The 16,481-nt window shown below is 40.4% G+C and overlaps 1 protein-coding gene across 1 annotated transcript in view; it reads right to left on the bottom strand.

Annotated features, from left to right (window-relative positions):
• LOC111864559 overlaps positions 1-16,481 on the bottom strand; it is a 26,219-nt gene that overhangs the window by 3,223 nt on the left and 6,515 nt on the right. Inside the window, exon 3 of the mRNA XM_023851905.2 lies at positions 3,919-3,960. Coding sequence (XP_023707673.1) covers positions 3,919-3,960 — 42 coding nt within the window. The remainder of the gene's footprint in view (positions 1-3,918; positions 3,961-16,481) is intronic.

Here is a 16,481-nt window from a genome sequence, read left to right on the forward strand (position 1 = left end):
GAATTATGGGGAAGGTAAGAGGATAAAAAATTTAAGTGTTGAGATCTTAGAGCAGATGGTTCTTCAGATGTTGGGGTTCCGGGCTGTAACATCGTGTTGTCCTATAAGATTATGCCCCCCCCCATAAATCGGGGTACCAACTTCTCCTTGTGACATTTTGGCAGTAAATACAGTAAAACCTGCCTTAAAAGAGTCACTATTTTAAAATTAAACAAGTTGACGTAATACAAAATGGAAAAAAAAATTGGAGATGAAAACTGGAGAATAAAGAGATATCAAGATGATGTAAAGATTCGAGGAATTGCAGAAATTTGAGGTACATCGGAATTATTTAATGTGATTTTTTAAAAATGACATTAAATCATTCCTTTCTACGTCAAATTTCTGCAGTTCTTCGAATCTACATCATTTTGATATACTCGTATCTGTGTTGAACGTGTATTAGATAAAATAAACTGGGATGTGCACATAATAAAAGATCAAAATAAATAAACATAAGGCTTACGTGAAAATTTAGGCAGCCAACAGACCAAAATGCGTGAAAAAATCTCCTTGTGTTCTGGTAAAATTATTGCAATACCAGAACACAAGCAGAATCTTTTCATGCATTTTGGTCTCTTGGCACGAATACACGGAAACTGACCCCTTTAGGGTAGGATTTACTGTAAAAATTGAATTGAAATTCAATACAATACAAATACAAATTAATTGAAAATTGAACACTTTTTTATTGGAATTTAATGAACTATACTATAAACCATGAACTATAATGAAAAATTACAGAAACAATTTAATTATATTGGAATGAACTATATTGTAGCGTGTTCTTTGTGTCACGCTACAAATGAATTCACCTCATCCGATATAGCGAATTTATTCCTTTCGCTCACTATACACACTTTACAATCATGGCCATTTGCAGTGTTACAGATACTGCTTACAATAACTCGGCCGACACTCAACTGTCTTTACTGGCGGTTTAAGCAGACTCTCTTCTGCAGCGGATATCCCAAGACTGACTGCTTCTCGTCGAAGCCGGGCTATTTATAACCTTGGCCGCTGCTAGGCAAATGAATCCTTTGTCATAGCAGTGGAAACGTTGCTCTGTTGGTTCCCCGTTTCCTACGCAATGACCCATTGTTATTGCGTCGTCTCTGTGGAAACGCTTCGCGTATCTGTCGTAACCATGGAGATTCAGTGTTGGAGCTACAATAGAGCAACTGTTGTTTCTTATGCAAAGGTCTATTCTATTCTGGCGTTTCCCTAGAAGTGACTCTTCTGGATTGCCAACACGTTACATTGCTCCCTTCTAAAGGTTGTTCGTCCCCGAATAGCGTAAAGATTCTTCCTCGGTTTTGATTCCATGGTGTTCTGCTTGCAACGTCTGCATTCGGCCTTGGTGTCCTTTGCGCGTCTTATTTCAGTGTTCATTTTACCGCATCCGCCCCTCTCTTCAGTTGTGCTCGTCTCGAGCACTCCTGTGGTCCAGCATTTGTTGGTCGCCTTGTTTCACATTCATTCCTCACTTTCATTCGTCCCACATTCGTTCTCTCTGGGTAGGCCAATGCTTCTATTACCGGTTCCTCCCATACTGGCCATTTTCTTTTTACGTTTTGTAGGGGGTCGACCCCTCCACAGTGTCCAGTCCATGACTTGTGGTGCGCTAACAGAAGATCCGACTATTCGCTTTCCGATCCTCACGCTGACAATCTCGTAGAGGGTCCTCATCCCCTCGGGGCGTGATCGCTGCCCTGATCTACACCTTCCGGTGGCGTCCTTTTTCTTCTGTCGTAGCGGCAGTCTGCCGCCTATCATCTTTCTTCCTTTCCTTCCTCTACGCTGACATCCGAAGGTTCCCTTGGGAGCTTCCTTCTTGAAGTCTTTTCTCCAACGTCGTGCCGCTGTCGCCCAACAGGATGTCCTCCTGCGGTTTTCAATCTGCCGTGCCGCCTCCACATGGCGTGTTGTTCCTCTGTTTGTGACAGCCAACTTCTTCTGTTCCATTATCTGTTGTGACTCCATTTTTGTGTGTAGCTTTGTAGGACGCGTGTTAAAGTTCGTAGAGCACTTCTGACAGCAATGTAGCGTGTTCTGTTTGTCACGCAACAAATGAATTCACGCCATTGTCCGATATAGCGAATTTATTCCTTTTGCTCACTTTACAATCATGGCCATTTGCAGTGTTACAGATACTGCTTACAATAACTCGGCCGACACTCGACTGTCTTTACTGGCGGTTTATAGCAGACTCTCTTCTGCAGCGGATATCCCAAGACTGACTCCTTCTCGTCGAAGCCGGGCTATTTATAACCTTGGCCGCTGCTAGGCAAATGAATCCTCTGTTATAGCAGTGGAAACGTTGCTCTGTTGGTTCCGCGTTTCCTACGCAATGACCCATTGTTATTGCGTCGTCTCTGTGGAAACGCTTTGCGTATCTGTCGTAACCGTGGAGATTCGGTGTTGGAGCTACAATAGAGCAACTGTTGTTTCCTATGCAACGGTCTATTCTGGCGTGTTCCTAGAAGTGACTCTTCTGGATTGCCGACACGTTACAATATTATAAACCATGAACTATATTATATTAATAATGAAAAATTAAGAAATAGTTTAATTAAAATGGAGATTTTTTAAATTAAATTGAAAAGAAGTTAACTGTAGAAAATTAATGTACTGCTATCAATGTTGGAAACATCTGAAAAGAAATAAATACGTGTTAATATTCTCAAGTAATTTTAACATTTACATGACAACTGTAATTATATATAACATCTGTTACTATAAAAGAATTCGCATAATGATTGGAATGTACATCAGAGAATGTAATAATTTTCTAATTGAGGGAATATCTGGGTATGTGTTCAGAGACAACGACTAACCTGAGTTAAGTCTTTGTGTTTTTATCGGTCCCTTTTGTGGACACTGTCGAATTCGTGATTCAACTACATTGAATTCTGTAAAGTTAAAATTGCCAAATATTGCTTCCCGTGTGCAAGCGAGCTTATCGAACCGCTATTCAAACTTTAGAGTATCTGAGAAGAGAAGAATTTAAATGAAATGTGCGTGTATTTAAACATTTGTCTGATAATTTTCTTATCCAAAATGGTCTGAAACAAGATGCTTTATCGCCATTGCTTTTCAGCTTTGCTTGAGAATATGACATTGAGAAGGTCCACGAAAACCAAGTAGGACTGTTATTGAATGCGACACATCACCTTCTTGCCTACACTGATTTGAATCTGCTGTTGTTGACGTTCCTGTAGACTTCCAAGCGATGCTGCTTCTGTTCATTTTATAGCAGTCGTACCATAAACTTCGCCACAATCCTCCTCATGTTCAGTTCCTCTGACAGAATTCGTTGACATGTACCGTAACTTAGTCCCAAGGTGTACATAGGCGTTGGATGGTCATTCTGTCTATGATGTTGCAGAATCAGATCCCTAACTTTCACGACATTTTCTTGTGTGGTGGCATTTGACGGCCATCCTGAACGATCGTCGTCATCAGTCCGTGTTCAGCCATTTTTGAAACGCTTAAACCTGTCGTAAGTTTGGTTCTAGCCTAAACTGTTGTCACAAAAAGCTTGCTTCAACATTTGGTGCCTTTCTGCAGCGGGTTTCCCAAATTTAACAAAACTGTATAAAGACACGCTGATCTCTCAGGTCAGCCATTGCCAAACTGCAAACTCGCGGAAACACAACGATAAACCCATCCACTCAAGTCGATGCCACTTGCCACACTGATTCAAGAAGGGTGTTTGGGGAGACACCTAGCGGTATTTCGATGTGCTGATAACCATTGACGTGCAAAATTCAAATTTTGGGAACTTTTTGTTAGCACCATGTATATAGATAGAGTGGATTTAATTTCGACAACTTTGATAAAATGTCTGCAATGTGATGGTTCTGAATATGTACATACCCAAAGGGTATTCATTGCCCTGAAGTAGCCCCTGATGATTCCCTGTGAACAGAAAGAAATGTTTGTTAATATTCTCGAGTTACTGCAACATTTACTAGATAACTAATATAACAGTTAGTAACTCTCCTTAAGAGTCTTGTATTACATGACCCTTTCTTATATAATCTAACATCTGCATGTGGTAAACCTCCTGCAGAACTGGCGATTAGTTGGTACGGTTTACAGACACAAACCTGTGTGGTTTATAAAAAATTTTAACTATTGACAATAAGTTTTTAAACAACATCTAGAAAACTTTTTTAAAAAACTTTACAATACCAGGAAGCTGCTGTGATTGTGAAACGTTTGAATTTATGCGTACTGTGCATTATAGGACGTGTGTATGTAATTAAATCAAAACACCTATTGTGATAGTAGTTTCCATCTTGTAATGACGTTCCCTCCGAAGATGGTCCATAAGGACCGAAACATGTAAGGGTTGATAGGTTTTCATGTAGTAATACTTATATGTCACATTGGACGATGTTACTTGTATTTGTCATTAATGAGTTCTTTTGCTTTGCTACGAAAAAAGTTGTCTTTCCTTCTCTGCTGGATTTTAGAACTGAGAAGTTTCATTAGTTTGTAAGTCAGACCTTTCCAGTGTTTTATCTGCCATTTCCAGCTGACTTCCAATATTACTTAAGAAATTAAAGTAGATTTCAGGCAACACTGCTTCCTCTGGGTCATCTTTCATGAAAATGTTAGATAATAATTTTGGACAGTTGGGAATACTATTGAAGTAACTTTTCATTGCTTCCCAGTTTTGAAGCAGTCGAGAAATGGCTGGTGTTGATGACAGCCACCTAGTTGGAACATGCCTCAAAATCTCAGTCCACTCCAAATTCAGAAATTCAAAGAATGAATTTAACTCTTCTCTTCTTTTCGCAGAGACAGAGAAGTGATTATATATATTTAAGACTACACTTTCAACATCAACATCTAATCTGTCAATTGCAAACTTAATTGTGTTATGTATGACATGGTTAGAGCAATCAGCTTGCAGTAAATTTGGGTTTTACTTCGCAGCAACTGATATACAGAATGTGATTTTCCATAGTTCACATTGGCACTGTCTGCACAATAAGAAGACACATAATTTACATCCAAGTTGTGCTTTTCTAAGCTCTGCAGCACCAAACCAGTAATTGCATAGACGTTTCCTCAGCACTTTCAACAAAATCTAGAAGTTTATTCTGCACTCCCTTTAAAGAGTCAAAGTACCAGATGCAAACAGGGTACATTTTTCGATTGTTTCTGNCGGATGCATCGGTAGCCAACAAAAAAAAAATTTTGAAGTATTTTCAGGACATCTTAAAATAGACACAGAGTCATTTACACTTTTAGGAGCAAGAACATACTTCATTATCATTTCCACTTTAGTGCGTCCGCATCAATCGCGGAATCACTGAAAATATGGGAGACAAGTTTATTTCTGCAGTCCACACTGGAATAAATTGTGTTTCACTGCATGATACACTAAACCAGTGTTTCCCAACCTTTTTGATGCCGTGGACCCCCTGAACCGAATGTTAATTCACCGCGGCCCCCATAAAACCCAAATTGGAAATTTTTAAATTTTATGAGTACATATCATAAAAATGAAGCAGTAACTTAAAATTTTACAACACTAAATGTGCCATTTATGACAATAAAATACTATTATAAATGGAGATATTCGGAAGATTACGAACATATCAATTAGGCGTAATATTATGAATTTAACACTCACCTAATGTGATGGCTGGTGCTGTTTTTCAGACGTCAACTTTCGAATGTCAGGATCAAAACTGGATAATTTCAGACGTAGATCTGGCTCCACGTTAAGTCTGTTCCTATATCTGTTTTTCATGTGTACAAGATGAGAAAATGTTGTCTCGCACAGATATGTAGTGGGAAATGGCAACAGATGTCTTACAGCCCTTTTGGAAATTTCAGGGTAAACAGACCTAGCTTGGAACCAAAACTCCAGTAACGGTAACGAAGGAAACAGCAATTTGAACGTCGAATCACAGGACAGCTCGATAAGTTGCTCTTCCTCGGCAGAAGGAAGTTCAAATTCAGAGTCTACAAAGGGATTTTTCATCCAGTCGTTATTTTCAAGACCAAACGGAAAATACAGACGTAGTTGAGACGCCAATGACCTCATATGTTCAATCATACTTTCAGCAACATCACTAGAAAGGGGTTGTTCACTGGAATCAATGAAATCACTCAGCATGTGAAAGGAATCGTATTTTCCTTTCTCGATACGGCTGCACCACAAATTTAACTTCTTGATTGTTGCCTCTATCTTGTCTTGCACAGAAAACACGGTGACAGATGTACCTTGAAGGCTCGAGTTAAGAGTATTCAAGATGTTAAAAATGTCCGCCAAGTAAGCAAGAGAGGAGAGCCATGCGAAATCATTTAAATAGTGTGTTAACTGAAATTTAGAGTTTATGAGGAACAACCTTACTTCGTCTCGAAGCTCAAGCAACCGCGTCAAAACCTTACCCCGGGACAGCCATCGGATTTCTGAGTGCAATAATAAGTGTTCGTGATCACTTCCCATTTCATTACAAAGCGCAGAAAATAATCGGCTGTTAAGAGGACGGGCTTTAATAAAATTGACAATTTTTACTGCCTCGTCTAGAACGATTTTCATTTTGGAGGGCATACGGCGTGCAGCTAATACTTCGCGGTGTATGCAACAATGTGTCCATTTAACAAGAGGTGCGACTTTCTGGATACGTGCGACCAAACCATTATGTATTCCCGACATTGCCTGAGCACCATCTGTGCTGATACCTACACATTTTTCCCATTGAAGTGTATTTGTAGTTATGAAGTCATTGACAACTTTGAAAAGGGCTTCAGCAGTTGTATTAAGAGGTAACGATTCACAGAACAAAAAATCTTCACAAACTTTATTTTCGTGTTCATATCGCACCAAAGCTACCAAATTAGCATTATTTGAAATATCGTGGCTTTCATCCAACTGCAACGCAAAATATTCACTATGACGTAACCGTTCTAGCAAAATATCTTTCACATTTTGAGCCATCTCGTCGATTCTTCTTTTCACAGTATTGTCAGATAACGATATTAGAGACACCTTTTTGGCATGTTTTTCACTAAACAAGTTCTTTGTTATCGTTTTTGTAGCAGGCAAAATTAAATCTTCCCCAATTGTATGGCGTTGTCCATTTCTAGCGATCAGAAGGGCGACTTCGTAAGAGGCAAGAACAGCCTTTTCATTTTTCGTTCCACATACAATGTTTTTAACTAAATTCTGTGAACCACAAAGTTGCAGTTTCTTATTTTGAAAATATTCTATTGGCTTATTAACTGATTCGCCATGTTTCGTTTCAAGGTGGCGTCTCAACTTCGACAGCTTCATAGATTCATTCGATAACACTTCACAACAAAGAACACACTGAGGTCTGTCTTCGCCGTCTTTATTCAGAACGGAAGATCCCATTTGCAAATAAGATGGACAATATTTGCGTGATTTTTTGAGGGAAGGAACTTTTATCTGCCCCGGTACTATTTTCGACAACACTAGATTCATTCGGATTATCGTCTGTCTTACGTTTCAATGATCCACACTTTAACCACCGATCCATATCTAAATAAGATCGTGAACAAACTGATAATCAGAAGTTTCGTTGTGAACTCAATTATTTGAACAAAAGCAGAAAAACTGAATATTACAGCGAGAAAAACACACTTGTATAATATAAAAATTCACTGCACAAAAACTAAAGAAACACGGGTTGTTCGCTCTGCCACTGAAATGAATAAGAAACGTGGTCAATGGTCCCAGGTTTATTCCCAACCAAAGAGGGATGGATTTGGTGGGGGAGGAGGGGAGAATGGTCGGACAGCAGGTACTAGGACAGCAGTCCACCCTGAAACACGGGTCTGAGATGCAGTGGGCCGACCAAAAGAAAATGTCCTTGGAAAAAGCTACACAAATCGTTGGTTATTCACCTCTGCTTTACAAAGGGAAGAAGTAACGGTACCAACAGTCCCGTTAAATTTTACTTCAACCATTGGCCTCAAGAGCTAGAGATATACGTTGCAAATATCCGAGGTGTGAGGAACATGATAAGATAAAGTTTAATGAAAATAAACTATCCCGCAGACCCCTTTTGAATTACTCGTGGACCACAGGTTGGGAAACACTGCAGTAAACCAAGATCGCACTTGGTGCTGTTGTCATATTCTTCTTTATTGTTTAAATTAACAAAGTATTTCGAAAGTTTATTTGAACTTCCAGAATTACATTTTTCCTTAATTTTATGTCCCTTGTATTGTGCATGTTGCCTCAGGTCACTTTGTACACCTTGCGAAATACTAAAATCCTTCGTACACAACATGCAAAATGCCCGGTTCTTATCTGGTCCCACGAAAACATATCTTCCCATTTCTTAAGATACTGTCACGTATTGGGCGTATAACGCGACAGATAGATTCACGTAGGCCTCAAATTAAGTAGAACCTTTATTGTTCTTCCGCTTACACAATCACGAGTACAACTACTATTCACTGTGACACCTCAACTATCTTCTGCGGCGGATGTTCCACGACACTCTACTTCGAAGGCTGGGTAAAGGCTAACTTCTCCGAAGGCTTGGTGTCAGAAGTGGGATAGTAGTTGTACTCGTGATTGTGTAAGCGGAGCCCCCTTCGAGAGAATAGCCATTGACATCGCAGGGCCCTTCCCACGAAGCACCCAAGGAAACCGATACCTACTAATCGCTATGGACTACTTTACCAAGTGGCCGAAAGTGTACGCCATTCCAAATCAGGAAGCGTCGACAGTAGCGGAAGTACTGATTGCCAACTTTTTCTGCCGCTTCGGCATACCTCGGGAGTTGCACAGTGACCAAGGCCGTAACTTCGAATCTCAGCTACTGCAAGAGGTTGCCTGGGAGTAAGCAAGACGCGCACAACACCCACCCGCAGTCGGATGGCATGGTAGAACGTTACGCCAAAACCATCGAGGAACACTTGCGGAAGGTCATCGCGTCCCACCAGAGGGACTGGGATGAGAGGTTAGCCCTCTTTCTCCTAGCTTACAGAGCGTCCACCCACGACACTACAGGCCTGACCCCTGCTAGCCTAGTATTCGGACGAGAGCTCCGACTACCTTGCGACCTGCTGTTTGGGGTGCCCCCAGGCAAAGCACTACCCATAACAGATTATGCAGCGGACTTGGCGGAGCATCTGTACGACACCCACAATTATGCACGACAGCACCTGAAGCTTGCCAGTGACCGGATGAAAACCCGGTACGACAAACTGGCCAATTCCGCAGGTTACGACGAAGGCGACAGGGTTTGGCTCTATCGCCCAACCCGAAAGAAAGGGAAATCACCGAAACTACAAGCATCATGGGAAGGTCCTTACAAAATAGTGACCCGGATAAATGATGTGGTATACAGAATCCAAAAGNCTTACAATATATTTGATTATGTTTGGCCTGGAAGTAAGATGAGCGGCACAATAAGATGCGCAAGGGACACCAAGGCCGAATGCAGACGTTGCCAACAAAACACCGCGGAATCGTAACCGTGGAGATTCGATATTCTCGATACAACGGCTCACTGTTGGAATTACAGTATCGCTATTGTTACTTCTTATGCAACGGTCTGTTCTAGCGTTTCCATAGAAGTCTCTTCTGGATTCCAGACACGTTACAATATATTTGATTATGTTTGGCCTGGAATTTCAGCTTCTTCCATGGAGGATTCTTTGATGGATCTTCTTCGCCCTCAAACATTTTTACTAACTTGACACTGACTTTCTAGCGAAGATTGAACGGATTAAAAATACACTATCACCAACAACCTTTGCTTTGGTTTAGAACCTCAAGTGTTGCCAACATTCACAAAATGCAACATAACAAAAGAAACTATAACAATGTCATTTTCTAAGGATTACAGAAATTTTATGATAATATTTAACCAATGAAATATAATTCGCAATGGACTTAAATAAAAAAACTTAGAATTATCCACTCCTGGTAAACAATAAACGGAAGAACAAAATTTGGGTGAAAACACAGAAGAATACAGGGAAAATGGGGTATCTGGGAACCCTAGAGCCAACTCATCCCTATTTGTCATTTCAATAGTCTGTGAACAGAAGGATTTAAATGAAACTTATTGTAAAGTCCGTGTAGGTAAACATTCATCTGATACATTTCCTGTCCTTGGTCTAAATCAAGGAGGTGCTTTATCACCATTGCTTTTCAACTTTGCTTCACAAAGGGAAGGTCTACAAAAACCAGGTAACTGGAGCAAGTGATGAGTCTGTTTCAGAATGTCTGATGTAATGGCCAATATTTAAATCAGATACCCGGTGAACACACTAGTAAAGTAATTAGAATTAATTAGAATGAGAATTAAATGAAGTTTGCTGATGTTTGGAAGAACTCTGGAAAAGTTATACCAAACTACATGGCATAGAATCTCAGAAGATGACTCTCTTCATAGCAACCTCCATGACAACTTCAAATCCAAATGAAGCCTGACATATTAAAACTGCAGGAACTGATTAGTTGCTGAAATTAAGTTTGCAGCCAAATTATTCATTTTCTTCACTGCTCTCCTCAACATTACTAATAATTTATGACATGGCAATGCCCCTAATGTATTCTCAAATGGCTTTGGATAAAATTTCTGGTAGGTAACCCACCATCTTGACTGCAGCGATGTTTCGTTTTCCTCTGTCTCTCAAATATGATTCCTAGAATGATAGGGCCAAATAAATTTAACAGTAAATTGCCATCAGAAGTAATAACTTTGTCTGCAACCATACCATATTTTAACAGGTTTGATCAGTGTGTTGCCAGGCAACAACACATACAATATCGTAGTGTCAGAAGTTGGTTTGGATTGTATTGGACTCTTCAGTGGTGGTTACGACCGTAAATATGTGACTATTTGGTGTCAGAGGTCATGTAGCCATAAACTTGTGGCAGTTTTGAAACAGCGGAAGAACTTCTATTGCATTGGATTGAGGATTGAATTGGGTAGTCATACCACAAAAATAGAATAAATGATGAGACAAATAAGGGAAATAATGAGTGTAGTGGAGGCTGTCATAAGTACCAGCCCAAGAGAGGCTCATACCCACTATGCAAAGATGTAACCATTGTGGACTAGACTGGGGCCAAAATGGAAGAGAACATGAAAGCCAAGCAAGACAATTTAATTGCCAACTGGGCAAAGATAGACGCCAGCCAAGAAAAAAGGAGGGCAGACATAACGGACAGAAGGGAGGCTCAAATAAAAGCCTTACTCACTCATGGAGCTGAGTCCTTCTGGAGGAGCCGCTAATTCTGCAGCTACTCAATTTCCCAGCATTTTATGCAACCCAAAGGTTCATTACCATGTACACAAGAGCCGTCCACTGGTCCATATTCTGAGCCATATCAATCCAATCCATACCATCACATATTATCTCTCTAAGATCCATTTTAATATTGTCCACCCACCTACATCTGGGCTTCCAACTGGTCTCTTTCTTTCTGGTTTCCCACCAATATCCTATATGCATTCGTAGTCTCCCCCCATTCATGCTACATGCCCTGCCCACCTCATGCTCCTTGACTTGATCATTCTAAGTATACTTGGAGAAGAGTACAAGTTATGAAGCTCTTCATTGTGCTGTTTTCTCCAACCTCCTGTCACTTCATCTCTCTTCGGTCCAAATATTCTCCTCGACACCCTGTTCTCAAACACCCTCAGCCTATGTTCCTCCCTTAATGTCAGAGACAAAGTTTCACACCCACACACAGAACCTCAGGCAAAATTATAGTTTTGTGTATTCTAATTTTTACGTTCTTGAACAGCAGACGAGAAGACAAAAGGTTGTGGACTGAATGGTAGCAAGCATAAACAGAGTTCAGTCGCCTTTTAATTTCTCCTGAATCAGGTTTCGATCTGTTATCGTTGTTCCCAAATATGTGAACTGTGCCACATTTTCAAAACATCTGTTTTCTGTCTTTATGTCATGATTTTGACCTGCATTTTGGTGACAAGACAGCAACATATACTTAGTTTTCTCTGTGTTTACTTCTAGACCAACCTCTTTACTTGCGTCAGTTAAAGTTTGTGTGGTTTTCTTTATGGTATTTACATTATCCCGTTTAATTTCAGTCCCACCTGCTTTCCCTGGACCTTCCAAATGGCATATTCTAAAGGACAGTTGAAAAGGAGTGGCAATTAAGCATCTCCTTGTTTTAGACCATTCTGGATAGGAAATTTATCAGCCAAATATTTACCTACACAGACTTTACTCTACATTTCATTTAAACACATTTTAATCAACCTAACTAGTTTCATGTGTATCGCAAACTATATTAGAATATTGTACAATACTTCCCTCCTAACTGAATCATAGGCTTTCTTGAAGTCTATGAATAGCTGATGTACTTTCTCACTGTACTCCCATTTTTTCTCTAATATTTGACAAGTGCAAAAGATTTGATCTATTGAAACCCACACTGATGATCCCCAATAATTTCATCTATATATGGACTTGACCTTGAGAGAAGAATATTGGACAAAATTTTGTATGAAGTTCATATCAGTGATATCCCACAATAATTACATCATATGGGATCGATAGAAAGGCTTCGAACTGATGTTCGTGAAGAGAGCAACCGGCATGTTCAGGGGTTTTGGAAGGCGAGAAACTGAACAGTGTGGAAGGGTTGTTACCCTCCAAAGCGGAAGAAAAACCATACTAGCACGGTTATCGTAAAAAAAGCCAGAAAGCTGGGAGCAGCGGCTACTCGGGAAAGCTTTCCCCACCGTGAGAAAGAGAAAATCGAGGAAGAACTTTGGATGATGGAGATATATCTCGTTCTACTGGCGCCCTAACAGTGTGCAGCTTGGGACGAGCACACTGAAGGAGGGAGCTGTGGTGGAGGTTGGAGAGTGGTCACCTCAGGAAAGACCGAACCACAAGAAGATGCCACAAGCAGGAAAGCTTGGAAAAGGAGAACAGGCAGTATGCTTGTAGGCTATTCGTGACGAATAACCTCAAGGTGGGAGCAATGTTACATGTACAGTCATTGCTTTGCAACGAGTTGGTGAACGAGTTTCCGTGAAAGCAGAATTCTTGGTAAGCAGTCCGTTGCTAGGTTACGCAACAAATGAGGTGGCTGTTTTTTTTTTTTCTGTAGATCTGGCCGACGTGCCAATAGACTAGCTGGATGGCGATCACATGATATGTGTTAACTGTGGGTGAATGTCTGTGCCATAGGTCGTTCGCAGTCAGTCATGGCCGGGAACCAGAATCAAGGACACAAAGTCGTTACGGAAAGGACTTGTGAGGATGCAGGTCTGAAGTGTTAATAGACGTTGAAGACTGTGTACTGTAGTGCAGTGATATCTGCAGTGTGATGGTGCTAGTTCCTGTGTTTAACTGCGTTATCAGGAGAGGACTACTGCATGTGTGTAACGGAATTACAAAGCGTAAATCAGTGAAAGCACTCTACTAGTTGTAATTAAGAGAACGTGAAACCGAAATGCTAGTAAATCCAATCATCCGTATTAGAACCCGTTATTTTCGTCACGTGAAAGTATAATATATAGGTTAAGATTTGTCTTTTCAACAAGGTTTGACAGAAACTTTCAAAATAAATCAACTCATAATCCATGGGGCATGAGGTAGCGTAATTGGTTGAGGCACTATGCTACAAGCCGGAAGGTCATGGGATCAAATCCTGATGAAGTCATTGGATTTTTTCAATTGACCTAATCCTTACAATGCACTATGGCCCTGGGGTTGACTTGGCCTCTAACAGAAATGAGTACTAGGAATATTGTTGGGGGTAAAGGGTGACTGACGCATAAGGCTGCCAACCTAACCGTCATCTATGAGCCGACCGTCTAGAAAATCTGTTAACCTCAACATCTCACAACCGTATGGGCCTCCACAATCTATTACAGGAATACCCTTTTTTTTTTTACTATAAATACGTGATTATTTCCTCATCTTGATCAGTTGCACACACCATCTACAGTTGATACAGCGTCATTTGCTTGAGAATCAGTCCCACCAAGTGCTTGTTTCTTTCAACTGTATTGGCATTGAGGGTTAAAGTAGAACCTATTTATCAGTTACAGGAAATTCCTATTGCGTGTTGATTAAATTTACTTTCCTGAAATTTACTTACAACAGAAGAAAGAACTGCCAACATCAAACACTAAGCTTTCATACAGTCATAAGAAATGTGAAGTCATCCAGGTTTCAGTGTGAGCAGACGTCTAAATCTGTACCAAACAGAAATAAATATTGCTAAACCATTCTGAAAACCACAGCTACATTTAAGTAAGCTTATATTGGATATGATGATGACAATAACAATAAAAACAGGCTAATAATGACTGCATGAACTGTATGACTATTGTACATATTTAGTGCGTTTAATTCAGACTACTCTGATAAAAAGTTTATAATCTGATGGTTTGGATTTGTACATACCCAACATGACTTATCTGTTTAATGCCATCTGTGAAGAGAAAGAAATGCCTGTTAATATTATCAACTTATTACAACATTTAAACCATATTACACCCGCCCCACACGCTGCCTTCCTCGCGGTGTATGCCTCGGCTAAGTTCAGGGCTATGAGTCTTGTATCTGAGGGGTACACGGGTGTTGGCTCGCTCCCTTTTTTACGTAGTTTCGGATGCAGGCTGGATCGATTAATACTTAGACACAGGTTCTTAGGAAATGAAATATCTCACTTGGTTTCATAAGTTTCTGATTAATTAACTTTATTTATCATATGTAACAACTTCTCTTCCTCGTTAGATTGCGTAATATTTCTTTGACATCCGCTTACATAAATCAGCGTTTATTAACAGTTCACAATCTCTTTGATAATGCTGCCGGAGTTCACGCTTATTCACCGTCCTCTTAACTGACCTCCCGATTGACTCGTTACTCACTCACCTCTACTGACTCCCCTCTACTGACTGACTCCTCAGTTACCACCACCGCTGCTTTTAAAACCTTACAGCGATCTTGAATTTTCTACTCGGGGCTACATGACCAAGCGCAAGGACCCCTTCCGGCCTACACGCCTTCTTGAAGCTTCCATCAACAGGTCCTACAGCTCCGCAGGCAAGGACAACAGAAGGGATACCTACCCCCCCCCAAGTGCAGGGGACTCACTGACCTCCCTTTAGCCGCTAGTAACAAAAGGCCAGTTCAGAGGACCTTGATCCCTCCGGAGCTTCTTATTTTCACAGCTAAACTTGATCATTACATACAAACAAACATATCCGTGAAGGATGCGTACGGTTACAATATGCTATCTCTGATTTATAATGGAAAAAAATTGCATGATGATAGGAATGTACATCAAAGCAAGAAATCATTTCCCAATTGAAGGAATATCCCGGTCTTTGCGGTGTGGATAACAGGAATATCCTTAGCCTTGCGAGGAACTCAATCGCAATTTTTGATTCATTGGGCCCAGTGCCTAGATACAGTGATCTTTGGTAAGTGAAATTCATCTGTCAAAGAACTTACCACAATGTACATTCCCAACCATATAGCCGCAATTTGTTCTCCAACAAGGCGTCATCCGTCAGCCTGCAACACATATCAGTACAAGATTCATATCAGATTTAATCCCAGCTGCACCTCGTCTACTGACCGAGTTTCTGAAACTTTCCGAATATATGCCGATTTATTATTTTTCAAATCCTGTTCAGGAGATTTGAATGAATCTCTATGCAAGAAAACATTTTGATGTATCATTCAGAGAAGTTTATAATTCCATGTTAAGGAGCCACTACTACAGAATGACAGGAGGATGGATGGTACTCATGGGCAGACTTCGCGGTATGGATAATAGAAAACTTCTTGACCTTGTCAGGAACTGAACTACAATTTTTCTTTAATTCGGCCAATTGCCTAGAGACATTCATGATTGGTTAGTGAAATTCAGCTGTCAAGGAACTTACCATGCTTTGATTATAATCAAAGGCCAACAGCTGTTTTGGTGCCAGGGTATTTGGAGCTGATTTCATATGAATTTGATGCCCTGAATTCAAATATGGCATTAGTTTTTGCCTAGGAGCTCAAATTTTTAAGATCTTGAATGTATTTTAGAACAGTCCCTTTTTAAACTCCAGCAGTAATCTGCCATCATGTGTGTATCCCATCTTCCTTGGTAGCGGTCCTCCATAGTTTTAATATCCTGGTGAAATCTTTCACCTTGTTCCTCACTGGTGTCTCCTAAATTTTCAGGAAAACTATCTAAGTGACTGTGTAAATAGTGCACCTTAATGCTCATGTTACAGCCAAGGGATTTGAAACTGTTAAGCATCTCGTTTACCAGTTCAACATAGTTTTCAGCTTTGTGTTTGCCCAGAAAATTTTCGACAACTGCAACAAATGAAGTCCAGGCTTTTCGCTCAGCCTCGTTCATCGAATTTGCGAAGGCAGGATCCTTAATGAGTTGTCTTATTTGTGGGCCGTCAAATATTCCTGCTTCAATTTTTTCC

Source organism: Cryptotermes secundus, unplaced genomic scaffold (assembly GCF_002891405.2).
Source record: "Cryptotermes secundus unplaced genomic scaffold, Csec_1.0 scaffold2434, whole genome shotgun sequence".
NCBI lineage: Eukaryota > Metazoa > Arthropoda > Insecta > Blattodea > Kalotermitidae > Cryptotermes > Cryptotermes secundus.